The sequence below is a fragment of the Talpa europaea genome (assembly GCF_964194135.1).
Source record: "Talpa europaea genome assembly, chromosome: 2".
Taxonomy (NCBI): domain Eukaryota; kingdom Metazoa; phylum Chordata; class Mammalia; order Eulipotyphla; family Talpidae; genus Talpa; species Talpa europaea.
This window is the reverse complement of record NC_140068.1, coordinates 17,381,459-17,401,960: the sequence shown is the minus strand read 5'-3', so window position 1 is coordinate 17,401,960 and position 20,502 is coordinate 17,381,459. Positions and strand designations below refer to the sequence as shown.

The window sequence follows — 20,502 nt, the reverse complement described above, 5'->3', positions numbered from 1 at the left end:
AAAAACTAGACACCTCAAGCATGTAATTGTATATTTATTTCTCTTTTTAAAGAACACTCCTTAATGTAATTCAATATACAAACTTGGTTTCACAGAATTATAATCCACTATATAGCACAAAGATAACCCAGATTGTGTGTGTTGTGTGTATGTGTGTGTGTGTGTGTATGCACGCACGTGTTGTTGTCCCTCTTCCTCTTCTTCTGTTCTTCTGGACCTACAAAGGCTCTGTCCACCTTCAGCACTAACCAAAGCCCAATCTGATTGTTATATACAAGACATCATCCTCCCACAAGTTCTTTTCCCCTGGAAACTTATTTTTCCCATTCCCCCTGAGATAGCCAGGAGTGTGACACTCTTCCCCTTTTCAAAAGGGTAAAGTGGCTTCCCCTAAAGCTGATGCCAACCCTGTTCCCATGTGGACTGGCTGACAGGAAGGGCTGGTGAGCTGATCTCCATGCCCCTCCCTGTTTCCACACCCGACCCTCAGAGTCCATGCGTGACCCCTCTGTAGTAGCCTTCTCGCCAGTCACCATCTTGTGCAGCAAGAACCAAGGAGATTTCCAAGCCCAGGTCTTCTCCAGGGGCAGCGCACAGCACTGCCTGCCAAGCCACCGGGCCGGCCGATAACCAAGCTCTATACAGTCCCATGTGCTTTGTTACTTTTTAAAGACACCCTATCATAGGTCTGTGGTACCCTAGTGTCCAACCTAGTTACATAAAACTGTACCAGTGATGCACTTGTACATATTTACACGGGGTGGAATGTTTTCCCATATTTTTAGATGAGTATATAGAGCAACATGTTCACATAAGACCAAATACTTTTAATATTATTTATAACTGATTTATAAAGCTTTGAAAAAACTCACAATAGCACATTGTTTACTTTAATGCTTTACGGTACTATCAGTTTAAAATCACAATCAGCACTTAAGTTATAGTCAATTCAGCAAACAAGAGACAAAAAAATTTACAAGAGTTAAGAACTGACTGATACATCCTTTTATCTTTTTTTAAAACTAATGCATAAGTGCAGAATAAGATACTCTAGTTTAAATATCTTGTTTACAATATACATTTTTGTTCTAGTTATGCAACAGTAAATCCCATGCTTCACATAGAAAAGCAATCCACAACATTAAGAAAAAATGTACAATTTATGAAACAAAGTAAATAAATATTAGTATTACAGAATCAGAGCTGTACATAAAAGCTGTTCAGTTTTAATCATATAAAAATATGTTTTAGTGCAACCTCACATATATATTGATGCTTGTTTTGCTTTACATCATTTAGATCCAAGTGTCCAAAAAAGGAAAGAAATTACATTTATTACAAAGCAGATACACAAATTCTAAAATATGTACAAATTACTGCTAAAAAATGCTTATAAGAATATAAGCAAAGTAAAGAAAAGGCACAAACATCTGTACAATTTTAAAAGTACCAGACCCAGTAGGTTAATTTCAAATTTTGTTTTGGTCAGGCTCATGATGACTTGTTAATTTACCTAATTTCTTTGATATAACAAAAGTATATATAATAGCAAACTACTGTAACTGAGGACAGGCATGCTATAAACTCGATTACTTCTATTTCTAGAAAAACAAAAACAAAATGGGAAAATGTGGAAATGAAAGTCTCCATGCATCTTAGATCAATGAAGCTGACTCTTTTCTGATGAAGGGTCTTTGCCTTCCTCTGTGCTTGAAGGGAATTCTTTGCTGCCGTGAAAGCCCGGCGGTTTGTCATCTACACAACTCTTGCTGTAAAATGCAGAGTGCGCTAATGCAGTCTGTGATGAACCAAAATTGTCCTTTTCACCATCATGCAAGTCAGGGTGGGGTGCTGAGGGACAGGGCTGGCCTGGCTCAGGTCCACTAAAGTGTCTGATGCTAACATGTGCATTTTCCAAGGGTTTCTGACTGGCCTCCTGCACCCGAGCTGGCTGATCTGCCCCAAGCAGAGCGGCCTCTTCTGTGGCAATCCGGAGAGAGGCGATGGCTTTTGTGCAAGTCTGTATGTTTTCCTCCTGCTCCCTCTCAGTGGCATTTAGGCTGTCTTCCGAAGTGCTCTGCTTCATCAATAGCCGGGGAGAGGAGGGCGAGCTAGGCGGACCAGATGACTGCAAGGCGTGAGGCGGTCGCTTCTCATGCTTCTTAGAACTGACATAGGGCTCCCCTGAAACGCCCTTCTCCTCAGAGCCCTCCATTGGCAGAGGCAAAGTGGGTGGAGGATGGAAGCCGGAAAGGGCTGGCGGCATGGAGTGAACCATTTGGATTCCACCGACTGGCACCATGGGGATAGGAGCGCGCACTTGCTGCTGGGAGTGGAGTGGAAGATGACTGAAGACATAGTCATTAGGACCCTCAGGGAAAAGGCTGGAACCTGGATGTTCGTAAGCACCTTCTTGGTCTCCATAGAGACTGAAGTAAGGAACCTGAGGTAATAATCCTCTTCTTAAATTCTGCACAGGGAAACAGAGAACACAGCATTAGGACCCATAGCATTAGAACCCACAGCTCTTCATGGGTAGGTTATTTCATCTCCTCACTTCCTCCGAACACTTGAAAACGACCTCATCCTTTTACCAGTTTTTCATTTCTCAAGACAAGAGATTTCTCAGTTGTCTTATAATCCTTGAAAGAAACTGTTGGTTTGTGAATAGTTACTTTTGTTTTTAAACAGCAATGTGATAAAACATGCAGTGTGTTTTCCACTGGGTACAGAGACACATTTCAGCTCGGTTATTTTTCATAAGAGAGAATGAAAAGAAAATAATGGATAATTACCAGGAAAAAGTTCAGGAAGGGAAAAAAAACAACACTAGTGATAGCTGCTTTTAAATTCAAAAGAAAGTAAAGTGATTGCCATCTGTTGATATTCTAGGCAGAGTTGCAATATTTTTTTCTTAAATGTTGATGAGTGACATGCCTGAAAACTGGTTTAAGAAAACAACTTTCCACAGAAGAGATGACCACATAGTGGTGGCACATCAAGGTGCAAGACAAGGGCTATAGGGATACATTCCTGTCAGAGACACTCCAGGAGGAAGGCCAGCTTCTTCCTCAAGTCCCAAATCTAGGTCAGTTCTTGTAGGGAAACTATCCACCAGATAAGTAGTTAACATTAAGTATTTCAAATAGCTACAAAGCATATTCAAATGTAGAGCTGGGAACCAAAGATGTTTGTGTTTTAATTCCTTTTTTATATTACTATTCCCACTAAACATCCTCTTGGCAATTGATGAATTAAGAAAGCTTAAAAATTTGGTCCTGAATTCCAGATTTCATAGTTCCAGTCCTGATTGTGGAAAACTTATTTTCTAACATTCTTTTTTTAGCAAAACACAATTTAGACTGAGAGGTTATCAGGCTATAATGAGACCAAGAGTTTTCAGCTACTGAGATTCATTCTTTCAATGAATTATCATCTAAAGGGAACTTCAGTTTCTTTTGATTTTTAGAGAACTTAAAATCTGAAAGATGGGAACTTATCAAGTATGATTAAACCAGGAAATGCAAAACAAAGTTCCAATTTACTTCAAGGTCATTTCAGTTCTGAAACTCAAGATATCCAGTTTTATTTAGAGAGCAAGATGGGCTCAGGAGTGACTAAGGGATGAGTTTGTGCTACTCTGTGCCAAGGCTGGCCTTTACTTTTGTTCCAGACTATGCCATGTTCAGTCTAGAGACAAATGATGTGTTCTGGAAGTACAGGAGAAATAATGTCATCAAGAATCCTATAACCACTAGAACCCCATAAACTAGGTAAGGTGAGAATTCCATGGTATGAGAATGAATTTTTGAATGTTATCAAAAATCCATCTTACATTCATTCTGGTTTAGAAAAATATATGCTTCCTTCATCAAACAACTGTTAATGAGGAAGAACTCTTAATACCTACAATAATAATCTTTGAAGATAATCAAATGAATCCATGATTACTACTGCTGTTATTGTAATATATAATGAGAACATACCATAGAAATCTCCTTTGATACTTCCTTGTCTTCCCCAATTTCCCACTCTCATTGGGCCCACCTCCTCACTGAACAAGTGTACTTGGTAGCAGGAGGTGGTCTTCATGACAAGAAACAAAAGCATCTATGTTCTTGATTTACCAACCTGCCAATGAGCCCATCTGTCCTCATCAGTCCTTCACAAGTTTCCCATGTCTACTCACTATGGGAAGGGTAATAAGATATTTGGTTTTTCAGGTTTTTAAAAGTCATGGCTAATGCCTGAATCAGAATCCTTACCTGGCAAAGAGTTATATAACTGACACCTAAATGTCCCTGCAAGCGTCAGTATATATAGTCGTTTCATGTTCTCAATTGATGAAAAGGTTTCATTCAGCTCATGTCTACAATTAGTTAAGCTTGGAAAGCATTTAGGAAGCCCTCACCTGTTAAGCTGGCAATGCACTATTGCTCTGATGCAACACCACCTGGGGATAATGCCCCAGTCTTATTGCTGACAATAGCATGCAATAAAAACATTCCTGCTATTTTCAGAACCAAATCCACTCCTCCAATGAGCGATATTTCATGTTACAATGAATTTCACAGGACTGTTATCAATTGGCTCCATTGTATATATCAGAAAGAGAAAGCTAGTTATACTTACAGGCGGCCCCAATACAATTGGCTCTGCTTGCAAATACTGCCCCATGGGCAATGGTGGGTTATGGTATAAAGCCCTTCTGGGAGATGGTGCTCTGATGGTGGTCATGTATCTTCTCTCTCTTCTGGGAGAAAGGTCTCTTCTTGCTGCAATATCTTTCCCAGGTGACACTGGCCTCCTTGGGGACAAATGTCTTCTTGGTGAAATATCTCTTTGTGACATCTCTCTTCTCAATGCAGCTTCCTTTCTTGGTGAAAGATGTCTCATGGGTGACAGATCTCTCCTAGGTGATAAATGTCTTCTGGGTGATAAATCGCCTTTGGGTATCAGATACCTCTTTGGTGAATTATCTCGACAGGGTGAAGAATCATATCCTGGTGAAGAATGGCGGCTTGAGGGAGAGAAATCTCTCGGAGAGGAGCTTGGCTCTGAAGATAGCATGTACTCTTCATCCATACAACTAGGTATGTCTAACCTGTCTTTGTCTGGTTCCGAGTCTGTACTTTTGCTCTGGAATAACCTCTGGTATTCTGTCATCTGGGTGTCTTCACATGAGTCACTTGGTGTCATAAGCTGAGTAACCTGAATACTTGGCAGAGTAACCAAATAGCTGATCAATGAAGAATGCCCCAGGGAACTATCTGTGGGGACCCCATGGTGTATGGCGCCAACGTTCACAGGCAAGGAGGAGAATCTAGGAGGCTGAGGGCTGGTGCTTCTTGATCTTGTTTTTGGTGTCAAATCTCCCTGGTCATCAAAGTCATCATCATCTTCATCATCATCATCATTGTCATCTCCATCTTCACCATCTGATTCTTCAGCATCGGAGAACTGATGATCAGTTGAAATGCTGGACATGCTATGCTTCTCAGCTGCTTTGTGCAAATCTTCCATCGTTTCTGTAACAATTTAACAAAGACAGTAGTGATCAAGATCCAAACAGCAAGTTTAGGATCTAATTTAAGCACCATCTTTCCAAAAGTCTTCCTTAACCTCCAGCCCCAGAGCAAATTCCATCTTTGAATTTCTGTAACTCCTGTATCACCAGGCGCCTACCTCTGTGACCCAGAAATTGTTCTTATCTATCTGATCTTAACCCCTGTGGTTCTCTGCTGCCCTACAATGAGAACTCTGGAATGGAAACTTCTATCTCAGTCATCATTCTACTTATAGAAAAACCTCAACAAATGGGTACATAATGTTAATGATGACACCAGAAGAAAAAGAAAAGCAATGACTTCTCTCAATAGGTATGGTTATGTACATTTGATATATCTGTGGAGGCTGGGCTGACCCTCAGGTTTTCTATTGAGGTTAATGATGGATTATTTTTCTACTAGATTTCTTCCTAATAGGAAAAATGTCATATTAAAATGCTTTTCAAATTTCCCAAAAATTTTCATAAAATTTAAATCACATAGTATTAAAATTTAAATACACATCATAATGCAAGTGCAATTAGATTCCTTTATGGTTTGAGACAGAAGTATTTCCCCCCCTCAATCTGAACTGAAATGTATTTGTTTCTTCTCAGTTGGTTTCAAGCAATTCAATGTGTCAGACTTCTTTTCTATATTCAGTTTTTTAATAAAGTGAAATGGGATTAGGTTTTTGAAAATATCTAAACTTATTTACCACCTGGGCCACAAAGCTTAGTGAAGAGACCATTCAAGTAAACTGTGAAATACCTGCTTCCTCAGTTTCTGCATCGTCCACTGATGTCATCGAGACGCCCAACTCCAGGCACTTCTTCATGTGTGCTTTAGATTTCATATGCTTCGTTAGGTTTCCTAGAAAACATAGCACACCCCACCCCCCAAAATTGGTTACCAAAATGTGATAATTGCTCCCAAATTCAACATGAAAGGAACTAACTTGAGATAACATATCTTTGTCTCTATTCACTCACTCCTGCCTCCAACTTAAGAGGGAAAATCTAGTTGGAGAAGACATCAGAGCTGTTTTCTTTATATCTTATCTCAGGTGTTCTTCATCTGAAAAGACTGAAAGAGCAGGGTTCAAGCATGACTGGGAACCCCAGGCTTTCCCAGTTGAGAGGGCATATGGTATCTTTGGCCCCAAAGACTCACTTTCCTTGGACTCCCTATCACCAGGGATACACAATCACCATCCCCATCAGACCCCAGACCTCTGGCAATGATAGAGATAAAACTTGAAGGAATCTCGGACCTCCCTGGTGGCACAAGGGGTTAAGTCTCAGCATCAAGCTATCAGCAGCCACTGCAACATGGGTTCTGTCCCTGACCACAGAGGTGACCCACATGGCTCAGCAGACCTCTCCTGTCTTGCTCACTGCTCCTGTCTGCAGTGAAATCAGTGGGTCTGCCTGTTCTGCTCCCCACTCTGTCTCTGGTGAATCTTCTCAATGACCCTTCACCCTGCAACTCTGGTTTACACCACAGTTCTTATATGCATAAACAAATAAAAATAAAACTTTAAAAAAACAAACATTAAAAAACAACTTGAAGGAATCTCACTAGTCAGGAGAAAAAAAGATAGGCAGATTAATGTTAGGACCAGCCCATAAATGAATTCAAAGATACAAATACTTAGCTCGCTATTTATAAGAACATTATTTTCAATATTTAGCACCTATCTATCTGTATCTGTCAGCAAATTTTGCAACAGTAATTTCTAAAGTTTTAGAACAGCAATATTTTCTTGTTATTTATTTTGAAACTCTATTGCTTTAAGGAAAAAGAAAAATTTTCATGTCAAGTATGTATTGTGGTGATGATATAGCTATACACAATTATATGTATACATATGTGTGTGTTTTCTGTAGCTTTATATAATCACTATATGGAATGTGAGATATTAGGAAAATATTGATTTAATCACCTTTGAATAGGATCTATTAAATTATATATATACACATATACACATACATATACATACCTACATGTGTATTTATTTATTGGAAAAGATCCAGGAATTAATTCAGTTAAAAGGGTCATGTTTTATCTATGCCCTTCAATACTGCTTTAGCAATTTATCAGCAATACTGTATTTTTAGAAGTGGATTCATTGAATTGAGGTAGAAACTCTTGCTTTCTGAAATAGTCTAATCCCTTTGCAGGGGTGATTATATTACTTTTAATGTAATACATGAGATATAATTCTACACTGGGACACTATTATTTATTATTCTATTTGTATTGCTTTATTTTTTACTTAATACATCTTATATACCTATGAATTTTATATGCTATTTTGATAACTCTGAAAATGGAAATATTTTGAACCCTATTGTTCTTACTTATCAAAAAATCATATCTACAATTTTTCTGAAGATCTCCATATTTTTATAGTTAAATCACCAAGAATTCTAAAATGTATAAATGTAAAGAGGTATAAATTGATCAGTTTCTTCCAGGGGGCAAGTCATATGGATGGGTGTCACGTTAGACATGCCAAGATGATTTATTTTGATGTCAGTATGTGTTTCTTTTCAATTTTCTCTCCACCTGTTTCAAGAGGAAGATCAGACTTTGGGCTCTGATCTTTTAGGGTACATTTAAAGTTAGAAATCTAGTTCTGAAACAACCCCATCCTGGCTTTACTTTATTGAACTCTTCAACATCCGAAGGATTACAGCGAGGGGGGCGGGGCACAGGATGGCAGGGGAGTGTCCCAAAGGAGGGGTACAAGGATGGAGAGGGGACTGACCCCACAAGTAGGCGCCAGATCTGCACTCAGATGACATAGTTTGACAACAGGCATGTCAGCTGGAAGGGATAACTGGCACAGGATTTCCCAGGATGATTTACTCTTTTTAAGATTCTGAGACATCTGTACACTCCCAAATGATGGCAAGGAAACTCCAGTAATGACCAAGAATAAATCATATCCTGCTAAAACTCCAGGACGATGGTTCACAGTCCAATTCATTTGATCAGGAAAAAAAAAAAAATCTAGCAATGTGATGTCTCTCACCCAGTGTTTCACACAGCTAAATCTACAGCTGACTCATACCCAATTAAGATAGATCAGTTTTCATGATTGACAGATTTTCAGTATTTCCTAAAACCAAAGTTTATATTATCTCAACTCCTGGGGAGTCTCTCTCAGTGAGGGTTTATATAAAAAGCTTGATTGTGCAAAAGTGGATGATATTTAAAAGACATTAAGGTTATCTCTTTTGAAATGCTAATGACACTCCCTTTATCCCCTCTTTTCCTGGCCTCAAAGAAGGCGGCATGCTTGTAATATAAATATCTTTTTAATAAAGAAGAAACAGGACTTGCTGAGAGGCTATACATTTATACTTCTGACAAACTAAAAAAGGTAACTTAGGATTTGGGTTATAAGCAAAGAGAGACACATTTCTCTACCAACGATTATTTTATTTGATACTTATTTTTCTTGATGAGTAGTGAAACAGGTTCCTTGTTCTGCAAATTTAAAGCAGATATGAGGTAAGTAAGGGGGTATATTGTCTAGAGAATCCATTGGTATAGCAGAAAGGTTCTTCTACAAAGAGCAAATCACCTCTAATTCACTACTGTTTTGTATTCTTAGAATACCGCATTATGAACATGTTCATTTTATAAAATTTTATAAAATGATAAAATTATCAAAGCAACTTTCTTCTGTAAAATATTTTAATATACATCTTAAGGTTCAAAACAGATTTTAAAAAAAAAAAAACACAGAGTGTCGTTTCTTAGTTTTGAGATTAACAATTGTGGCCTGAGAGTAAGAAATTGTCTCTGTGTTGATAAATACACAGAGCACAGGCTATCAAACTTCTATGCATAATTAATGCAAGTGTGCACGGTGGGACCCACCTGGGAGTCTGTGGGTCTCTACATTATTTATGATCTTGAAACTGACCACAGCACATGTTTTCTTCCCAGCTTCTGCTCGGCTTCTCTAATGCCAATGCATGGATTCTCACCCTGCAGAATTTCAGGACTCGTGCAAAGATTCTCTAGACCATGTAACATTTCCAACATAAAGTAATAGCTCTCCAGGAAATTCTTAGCCACTTCCTTTGGAGACAGTTGGCCTGGGCCTACATTTACAGCCCTTACTTAAGTCATAAAAGGAGCCTTGCTGTCTCATGTACATCCTTTAATCACTTACATGAGGGAGAAAATACATGCCGTGGTGTCGCACTGTCACAAACAATATTATGTAGTGTCGAAGAAAGTAAGGAAATGGTATTCAGGATTCAAAGTAGCCATAAAAATTTTTTCTTCAAAAAAGCCAGACCCGTACCTTTCGTTTTGAAGGCAAAGTTACACAACTTGCACACGTAAGGCCGGACATCAGTATGGGTACGGATATGCTTTTTGAGCATGCTTGGCTTCTTACAGCGAATCCCACATTCTTCGCAAATGTACTTTCCACGTCCCCGTCCTCTGACATATACATAATCTTCGTTTGATTTATACCTGTTTTAAAAAAGGATCCCAGTGTGTTTTCAAATACTTTTGCATGTTGTATATCAAACCAAAAGCTAATCACTGGTATGGCAAATTGTTATGAGGGTCTTTTACAAACAATTATCCAACTTTAGTTCTACAAAGCTGATGAAATTTATGCAGCAGATGCCTGAAAAAAATTAGATAACAAGTTTGGCATGGTAAACAAAAATGTAATTTTTTCTACATAGAGTCCAAAATGGAACTGTCTCTTCCATGTAGTGTAAACACAGGGACTCAGTGTAGACATTCAAATGGGCTTATGTAAGCCTTAAAGAGTTACAGAGCCACACCTCAATACTTTTGGACTCTAGTACAACCTCAATCAGAAACATCCAACAAGTTATTCCACCTTACTCAAACCATCAAGCATCATTTGTTACATTCCTCATCCACAATGTGCATGTACAACACATATACCCCTCCAAATTTGCTAAAATAAATATAACTGATAATAGAATTCTCCATTGCAAGTTTCCACTCTATTTTTACAATGCTGGCATGAGAATGCCTCAGCCATTTCCAGCTTACACAGGCTGAACTGAGCTCACCAACTGTTGTCTACATATTTGATCTGCTCTTCCCAAGGACCATGAGTCTGTACTAAAGCAGAGTCTGGAAGGTACTGTTATATAACGAAAACTAGAGATTCTATTTTTCCAATAAAATCTGCATTTGTTTCCAAAAGAATTTAATCGAGAGGTTTGAAAGGATGTCTGAGGTTATTTAGTTTAATCAAATCAGTTAGATGAACAAAGCTTTAGGTATTCACTGGGATAATCAAGGGAGAAACTGATCCAGTGCTCAACCATCACATTTTGTTTAGATTACAGTGAAACCTAATCTATCACAGAGTACAGTAGCATTCTACAGAAGAATGGACAAATATCATGATCTCTTAAATCACAGCCAACCTAGAATTATGGGCCTACTATCATTCTTGGACAGACATTCCTTTTGAGAGTAAGAAAAGGTATTCCTTTCAAAGGGTAAACTAATATACAAAATACCATCATTCACTGTGAACTGACTTAAAGGTACTAAGTTTACAGGTTTTTTTAGATTCTAAGCGCATTGCAGACTTCTCCATTTTGTACTAGCTAATCCAGCATCAAGAATAAAAACAAGCTCTACTTTACTTGTCCAAATTCACTGAGAATTTCTAAGAGAGAAAATCCATGCATATATTTAAATACCAACTAAGCTATGGATGCTATTTAAATTTAACATTATTGACTTTTTGGCCAGCACCAATCCAGGTGAGAATTAAGTAGTATCAAAAAATTTTGCATGCTTTTTGCTCCTTTAAGTCTTTTCCCATTTTTATAAGAATTTCCAATGTCAGTTTTTCTTCAAACTATTTTGAACTTTATCTTGTATATCACAGTGTCTTTTGTAATATAGTAGAAAATAACCTAAAAATGTCAAATATCTTTCACCTTTTAATTTCATTATTCTGTCCTTAACTAGAGGAAATAGCTCAAGGAATGGAGAAATAAAATAAATATTTTATAGAAAGCTAGATTTCTTCAGAGAAGGATACTGTAAGCTTACTGAGGCCCATCATCATGTTTGATGGGAAATGCATTTTATTTTCAAATAATATAATTTTATTTATAATGTCTTAGCTGACTAACTTGCTTCCAGAATTTTGTATAAAATATATCTATTAGTTGGAAAAAAATTGTACAAATAAAATATTTACCATTCAACAGTTTACAGACCCATGAGTCTACTTGATATGGATTTTGAAAAAATAATAAAGATATGTTTAATGGAATTACTATTCATATCAATTAGATTAAAAAAAAGGAACACAAGCATTTAAGAATTTGGCCAATAATACCCTTTTTTTTGAAGTTGTCTCTTTGCAGTGACTAAAACAACAAGAGGTAGTAACACATTGCTTGGTATGAACCCCTGGTCAGCCCCAGGTAGAAGTTGGGACATAGATTAAGAAATGACAGGACATAGCCCATAACATGAGGCACTGAAAAGAGGAAATGAAATGTGGTCACAATCCCACAGGATCATCAGAACACAGACTAAATGTGCACAAAACGTTCACATATGCCTTTTCACTTGTATCCTTTGCTAGAGGAGATGGGTTCCCCATATCACACAGTAATTGTGATAGTCTTGCTAATCTAGTACAAGTGCACACTATGAAGAAGACTGCTGACTGTGAGGGGCTTGATTCACTGACGGGGACCTCTCAGTCTCTGAGGAAAGATAAAATCTTCATTTCTCTGGTTTGTTTTAAAAGATAAGGGTTGTCAAAAAATCCTGAGATGACTTCATCACTACATACAAGAGTGGTTTTAGTGACAAAAATACTAGGCATCTATCCCAATGGGGCCAAATCTAAGTGGGAATCACCGTTAGTAATCCATCTTCAAACTATGTGAGAAGTCAGTAGTTCATATGACTAGATACTGACCCTTCAATAGTCAAACAGATAACTCTATTCTGTCCTTCAAATATAATTAGAATACATTCATGCTCATGGAAATCTTTATAAAATAGGCCTGCTGTAGAGATAAGGCTAATTATCTCATAAGGCCCCAGCTATGGTGAATGTACTTTAAATTTTTTTTAATTTTAAAAACAAAAGTCTGGACTTTTTCTATCCGAATGTAGATCGAAGATATGTTTCTGTCAAAATCAAAAATTATACATTACACATACGTGTATTTTTTCTTATTAAGATAACAAAATCAATGAACCTTATCACATAAGTTTGCACAACTCAGAATTCTTTTTTTTTTTTCCCCTAAATGCTAAAGACAGAGAAACAATCACAGATGAGAGGAAGTTCGGGGGATGATGTCAATTGAATGCAAATGTGCCCTGGCTTGCATCCTGGAACAGGAAGAGGACATTGATGGAACTGATGAAATCCCAAGTCTGGAGTTTGGGTAATAATAAAAGCAATAAAACAAACAAATTAATTTAGGAGTTTCTAGCAATATACATGAGTGTACATGACTGCATTTTTATAAGCTTGGAGTAAAAGTATGTCCATTAATAGCACAACAAATGTCCATTATAATATTATTAAAGAATGAACATACTTTGATGACATAGAGTCCACCAATTTAGTTGCTATCACACTAAATTAGAGGCATGAAAATTTAAAGCAGAGACTCGAACCATATATAACAGAGACATTTTCATTAAAAGCAAGACATGAAGACTAGGGCACACACTCAATATCTACTACTAGCCAGACTTCAGAAACTGAATAGAAGAGGAATTCACTTCTCACTTCCAACCAGAGCAGATACTGTTTTTTCCATGCAGACATTCAAGACCATTTATTCTGACTTATAACTGAATACTTTATATTTGCACTTATGTTTCCTTACCCTCCTTCAAAGATTTTAATTCGAATTGGCTCAGCTTGTTTGGATCCAATATCTTTATCTCCATGAATATCTCCTTTTCCTCTTTCCTTTAAGATATTTCCTACTAGTTTCCTCTCTAGTTTGCTGCCAAACAAAAAGGATGCATCAGGTTTCATCTGTAGGACAGAAAGAGAAAATCATTTCATGTTTTCTCTAAGAAACATGCTGAAAATTAAACTCCATGCTAAAAAAAAAACCATGCACTGATTACATAAAATAAGGGGCAAAAAGGACAGTCAGAAAAGAATGACAGTTTCTACAGAACACATTCAATATTTTGTTCTTTAAAAATACTCCATTAGCATCTACATGTGCAATACCAGTAAGAACTTTAAAAATATTGTATATTCTAATGTTGCAGCTATTGCAACCTCAATTAAGCAAATATTCTCAAAAAAGATTGAAGGGAAATTGTAAATGAAATAAATAAAAAATATTATTAAATCCTCACTTCTTTTATAATTTAGCATAAATTCCTAAGTATCCTTTGTTACTATTTTTATAATTTTAGGTATAAGGCATTCATTGCTCATGCAGGAACAAACCACCTAATCACTTGAGAAAATGAATTTTGAGAGAAAGAAAGAAAAGATAAATTGTGGTAAAAAGTCTTGTCAATAAGAGAGTCTTGTCAATAAGAGCAAGCCCTCAGGGGCCTCTCTGGTGGCGCAGGCGGTTGAGTGCAGCGCTGGGAAGCTGTCCACAGCCTCTGCAGCACAGATTCGATCCCGGCTGGCCAAAGAGATACCCACATGGCGCGGCAGACCTCTCCTGTCTCGCCCACTGCTCCCCTCAGCAGTGTATTTCAGTCAATCTGCCTGTTCTGTTCCCTGCTCTATCTCTGGTGAATCCTCCACCCTCCCACATGTCTGGTCTGTACTCCAGTTTTTGTATGTAATGAATAAATAAATCTTTAAAAAAAAAATAAGAGCAAGCCCTCTGAAGTTTGCAAAATTTAGTTCAGACACTGTATAGGTCTCCTGCCAGAACTTTCTTTCCTTCAGCATCCACTCCCTGTCCTAAGTCCCATTCTCCATTTCCTGAGCACCTCACCTCAAAAGAAGTCAATATGTCAGGTCACTGACACGGGTTAGAAGGGAAAAGAACACAGGGGAATTGTTGTCTGTCCTGGAACATCATGGCACCTGGATGAAATACCCTGTGTTTGGGATTTTCCCCAGATCCTCAGAATGAAGTTCACAGGAAGCAGTTTCTCTCCCCCGTGAGCAAGGCAGAGGACTCCCCCAAGTTCCCCAAGTTCATTTTGCTTGTATTTTCTAAGGTGCCTGTCCCTCACTGTGTATTTGGCTCAGCAATCAAATCCACATCCCAGAACACTTTCAGAAACAACATCAGTTACCTGAGCAAACTGCTTCCAAGCACTTGATGATGTAAGCTTGCCGGCTCCAGGCCTGTGCATAGCAGCCAAAGTATAAATTTCTGCAGTGATTTTTTGCTTGGACCTCAGGAGAGCCAGAGTGGTTTTGGTGTTCAATCCTGATGGATTTGGGTTACAGGAACTAATGCACCATGAAGCATAAACCGAGGATTTGAAGGTGGCCTGTTGCACATAATTGGGTTTTGTATAATTCAAGAAGCACCAACTCACAGTAGTTGTTGTCCGCAGACTGGGGAATTGAAGAATCTGCTGGAAATCTGCCATATCCGTGAAAAGAAGAGTTGAGTTTGCCACTTTCCCACTTGGGCCTGAGGCCATGTGCACCAGCATGCCAACAGGCAGCTTCTGGACCTTTCTCTGCTCTTCCAGCTGACCATCGCCCAGCGGCAATGAGGAACTCTGTGGGCTCATGCTCATATCAGATGCTGTCTCGTCAATATCCAACTCATCTGAGGACTCTTTGCTCTCAGAGGGCCCGCTGGACTTCTGCCCCAGAAGCGGTGCCCTGGAGCCAGGTTGGTATGGCTCCCTCAAGGGCGTGCTGGCTGATGGGTGGTCTTGAGACGAGGAGGGGGACAGCGAAGAAAAGGAAGATGACCCCGACTGCGAGCCATCCTTTGGCTCAGAAGCACAGCCTTGTCGAACCAGCTGGGGCTTCTGTGGGCGGGAGAGATCCTTTTTGATATCTGAGTTGGTCAGCTCCACCGCGCTGAGCTCCTCCACAATCTGCCCATACATCTTTTCTTCTTTGACCCTTTTCTGCTGCTTTGTTTCCATGAAGAGCTCTAAGCTGCTGGCTGGAGAGAGCATCCGTTTGCTACCTCCCAGGGTGGCGACACTGTCAGAGGTGGAAGGTAAACACAAGGGGATGGAGGATTCCAAGTCTAAGGGGAGGGTCTGAGGTACTTTCCAGATAGGGTATTTTTCCAAGCCTGCCTGCTGCCCCAAAACCTGGGCGATGTTGAACCCGATCCCTTGCATGGCCGCGTTGGTCACCAGCGTTCTCTGGGTCACATTCTCATCTACTTTGCATATGACGATGGCAGGGCTGTTCTGCCCAAGAATCTGAGAAATGCTCGTGTACATGACACTCCCATAGGACGGTACATGGGTCTGGATCCGAACCGGAACCACCGTTCCTGGTAAGGACTGTAAAGACCCAGTGTTGGCTGAGGCAAAATCTCCTTGAAGAACCTGCTCGGAGGGAGTGTCAGTTGACATGGTGCTCTGGTTCGATGGAAACTTTGGAAGCAGGTTCTTTGGGAGTAGCCCTGAAGTTCCTGAATAACACGGGTAAGTTTGCTCTTTTGTGTGTGCATACTCAGTGGATTTTTTTCCAGTGTGCTCTGCAATGTGCTCTAAGGGATAGGTGGGATGAATTTCTGCCTGGAAAGAAGGCTTGCCATAGCTCTTCTGAGGGTGCTGAGCAAGGGGATGGGGGAAATGAGCCTGCCACCAGGGAGGCTGCTGAGCTGGCAAATGAACCATGCAGACAGTGGGATATTGGAACGGAAACAAGGCGTTCTGGATTGGAGAAAATGGGATGGACTCTTGATGTGGAAATAAGTGTGGCTGTTCAGACAGGTGCTTGCTTGGAATATAAGATGTGGGCTGTAGCAAGGGATTTCTCAGCGACTCCTGACTGTCCATGTGCGTGATCTGTTGTGGCGCCAAGGGGAGTGCCCCTGCACTCAGCTGGGTACAAGGACCCACGACCTGCTTCCCTGGGTCCTCTGCCTGGAGAGGAGGAAGCAGGGGGCATGGGGCATGGTGCCATGCGGGCCTGAGGCCAGCATGCAGGTGCTCCATCTGCTCCTGCTTTACACTCAGATCTGCCCCGGCATCCCCCTGGGCGATCTCCGGAGAGCCGCTGAAGGATGCCTGCCGCACCAGAAAGCACTTCTTCCTCTCCCGTGATGGGGACAACGTGGACGCGGGTGCCCCTGCCATTGGAGCATGAGACAGGTTCCCATAATCGAAAGATTTGCTCCGAATTTCTGGGACTTCAGTTGGGTGAGGACAAGGCATCTGTTCAGACGAGCAGCGTCGCATCTCTTTTTGGTGATGGTGGCCAGGGACTGACAGGGAGTATGAACCAGCAGGGACAGTTAAAAATTCTGAATGCTTTCCAAACTCATCCTGCTTGGGAGGTGCAGCAAGCTTTATGGTTTCTTCTCTTTCAAAAGACATCGAAAAACTGGAGCTATGGGACAAGTTGCTCTCTTGACTGGGGCTGCGAGACAGACCGGTGCCCGTGGACTCAAAGCTGGATTCCCCTGAAGAGTGCTCCATATCTGCAAGTCGCAGACGCTTCTTTTTGGGTGGCAGTTTCTCAGCTGGGAGCTGGGAGAGAGTCTCACTTCTCTGGGGCCACTGGAATTCCTCCACTGGCTTTTCTGGTTCTTTATTCTGGGCTTCTTTCTCCTTCTCTGGTTTGTCAGGCTCCTCGGTCACTCGAATCTCAGGAACCTGAATGTTGTGCTGGCGAACCAGCCTGGGCTGCGTGTGGTAAGACGGCTGCTGGATCTGCTGTGAAGGAGAGGGTTTCCCCCCACTCTCTGTACTCTCCCCCGCTTGTGCCCACTCTGGACTCACGGGGGCTTCTGAGATCTCACTATCGCAGGTCTCAGATGGCGAAGAGGCTTTGTCTTGTGCGCCAGCCATGAGTTCAGCAGACTCAGACCTTTCAAATGAATTGGGTCGACTCAGCGAGTTTGTGTGCTGAATCACGGAAATCACATTCCCGGGGGGTTTCCTGCCCCCTAGGTCTGACATCTTGTCTGAATCAGTGGCAGAGGTTGACTCCTCGGACCCAAGGGACAGACTTCCCGATTGCAACTGAGGTCGACATGGCTCGAAACGCTCCAAGTGGCCATGAGAAGGATTCTCATATCCAGCCACGGGGAATCCACTTCTTACTCCTTCCTGCACCTGCAATTTGGGGTCATAATCTGAAGTCACCATTCCCATGGGGGTGCTGACAACGCTGCTGCAGATCATTGGGGTGTCCTCCTCGTCCCCTACACTCTTTTCTTTCCGGCGTTTTCTGTTTTCACACGTAGTTCCGAACAGGGTCGGCACTCCCTGCAGTGGTGCAGAGGGATCCATAAAATATTCTCCACCATGTTTTAATGAACTTAAGCAGGAGATGTCCCTGTAGCTTTGCTTTGGTGTGTCAGAGTCTTCCCACTTCTTAAAGGGTTTCCGGCCAACGTCATAGTCATACCCAACCCTGTCACCAGGAATCAGTTTCTTTTCCTTCAAGGATGAACTTGCAGTATTCTTTGATATCCTGCCATGGTGTTCTGCCTCCACGTGCCCCTCCTGTACCGAAGGCAGCTCAAATGCCGCTTGTCTTCTCAACATGCGCTGAGGGGGTATGCCAACAGTCCCCGGGTAGAACACGTCATCTGAACCAGTCATCCTTTCATCAAATGAGTGACTTCCTCTCAAAGAGGGAGGAATGCTTAAATTAGTTGCTGAAGAAGTTGGCATGGAGTTGCTCCTAATAAGGGGTGAAGAGTCTACAGGAGCTTCTAAGAGCACTGGGTTACTGCCTTGGAAATTTGTGGGATACAGTTTTCCTTCATTCCTGACAGATGATGGAATAATCTGGGGTTGTCTTGACTCATTGTTGAATTTAGTGGATTTCAGCATGCCTGTTTGACTGGGGTCTATTTCTCCCTTATTTGGGATCAGCTGTGAAACGGGATCTTCAAATATCTTGACGTCTAGCCTGGTGTTCACGTGAGGTAATGATTCCATCATGCTCTTCCTGCCCATTGTGGTGCGCTCCTGACTGGTGGTGGTGACACTGAGTGTATTTCTCGGACTGAGCCGGCAATATTTGCCAAAGATGATTTCTTCATAAGACTTTGCATTTGTGTTTGGAGGACTGATCTGCTGCTCTGCACTTTCTGAGCGAGAAAAGTAACCAGAGTCAGTGCTTCCTTTACTGTGCGGGCTCAGAAGGTTTAGAGATGGCTCAGAATCTTGTCCTTTTTTCTCTGACAGTCTTAGTGCAAGTCTCTGTTTAACTGTGTGAGAGTCATCAGCCTTAGTATTTAAAGACGGATTTGGTAGCATGTCAGGGCCAATATATTGAGAGCTGTCATTCGGTAAAGGAATCCCGCTTTTAGGGATGATCAAAATGGGCACCTTCATCGGACCACCAAATGATTCTTCCAATGACCCGTGATAGCCACCTCTGCTGGCGATCTCAAGGGGGATTGGTGGGCCAGGACTCATTTTGTCAGAGGCCTCCACAAATAAAGAACTCTCCTCATCTGTGTCTGTACTCTGTTCACCATCTGAATGGATTTCTGCTTCTACATCAATAAAACCGGCCTCAAGGTCCAATTTAGACACAGCTGACTCTGTGAAAGGGACTAATCCTGCCTTAATTGCATGGGCATGCGACTTCCTGTGCTTGTACAGATTGCTCTTTGTCTTGAAAGAGAAACCACAAGGTATACATGGATATGGCCGCTCACCAGTGTGGGACCGGATGTGTTTTTTCAGTACGCTTGGTTTGGCACACGCCCTGCTGCAGTAAGGGCAAATGTACTTGCCGGGCTTTTTGGGTTTGTGCTCTTTCTTGTGAGCATCTTCTGACTGTTCAATACTTTTCTGGGAGTATTGGCTATAAGCAGGGTTCAGACTTGAAATCTTTTTTCTGGGATAACCACCACTGTGGCCAGGGATAGGAAAAGAAAATAAGTCTTCAGAGGCAACAGATGGCAACGGGCCAGGGAAAAGCCACGGAGGGCCTTCGAGGCTCTGGTGTGGCTTGTTGCTGTGCATGACCCCCTGTGGCAATGAATGCTGAGGGAAGGAGAGTGAATGTTGGCATGAATAGGGAGTGGGGCGGTGCGGTGGGTATTGCTTCTCTGTGACCTGCTGTGCCACTTCGCTGGGTGAGGCCAGCTTCCCCGAACCAAAGAGTTGTGCTGATACCGTGTTTCCGATTTGCTCAGGATCTATTTGTGGCGGCCGCTGTCCTTCTTGACTGCCAAAAGTGCTCATCTTAATAACAGCTGATTGTTCCTGCCTCCATCTACCTTTATCCGTTTCTCCAGACCTTGAGGTAGCTTTTTGTCCTAGAGCTGTGTCTCCACTGTCCATTTTGTTACACAAGGTCTTAAGTGCTACTTCGCTTGCGAGCCCTGCAGATTCATGGAGTGTCTTCAAAGCTGTGCTTTTTAAAACTTGCTTGCTTCCATGTTCCAGGAGGTCTGCAAACTTGCTGAGTGCTCCTTCTCTTTGGAACCTTCCACACCCACCCGGAGTCTGTGGGCATTAGATGGTCATGACCTGCGACCAGGGCTATAACACAGTTCTCTCCATGGTAGAAATGTCTCTCCAAAAGCTAAGTGCAAATCTATAAAGATTTCTTATGACATCTGAATATTTTCAACTGGGATGAAATTGGGATGATGAATAGTCTAGGAGAAATTTTGCCCATCAACTAGAGCAAAGTTCAATTGCCAGTTTCACTAAGATAAAATCATCTGAAAGAAAAGGAAACACAATGAGATTGTCATAACAGTTATCAAGTAAGAAACCAAACCCACTCCTAAATAGTGTGCCTGAAATTATGTAAATTCAAAATGGTTTT

The 20,502-nt window shown here is 41.1% G+C and overlaps 1 protein-coding gene across 1 annotated transcript; it reads right to left on the bottom strand.

Moving 5' to 3' along the window:
- Positions 1-1,660: 1,660 nt before the first annotated feature.
- HIVEP2 (HIVEP zinc finger 2) lies at positions 1,661-20,009 on the bottom strand (the record flags this gene model as incomplete). The annotated part of the gene is made up of 6 exons (XM_084259545.1): positions 1,661-2,470; positions 4,633-5,528; positions 6,318-6,419; positions 9,874-10,049; positions 13,448-13,602; positions 14,847-20,009. The coding sequence occupies 6 exons, from the start codon at positions 20,007-20,009 to the stop codon at positions 1,661-1,663; spliced, it is 7,302 nt and encodes a 2,433-aa protein (XP_084115671.1).
- Between the last annotated feature and the right edge of the window lie 493 nt (positions 20,010-20,502).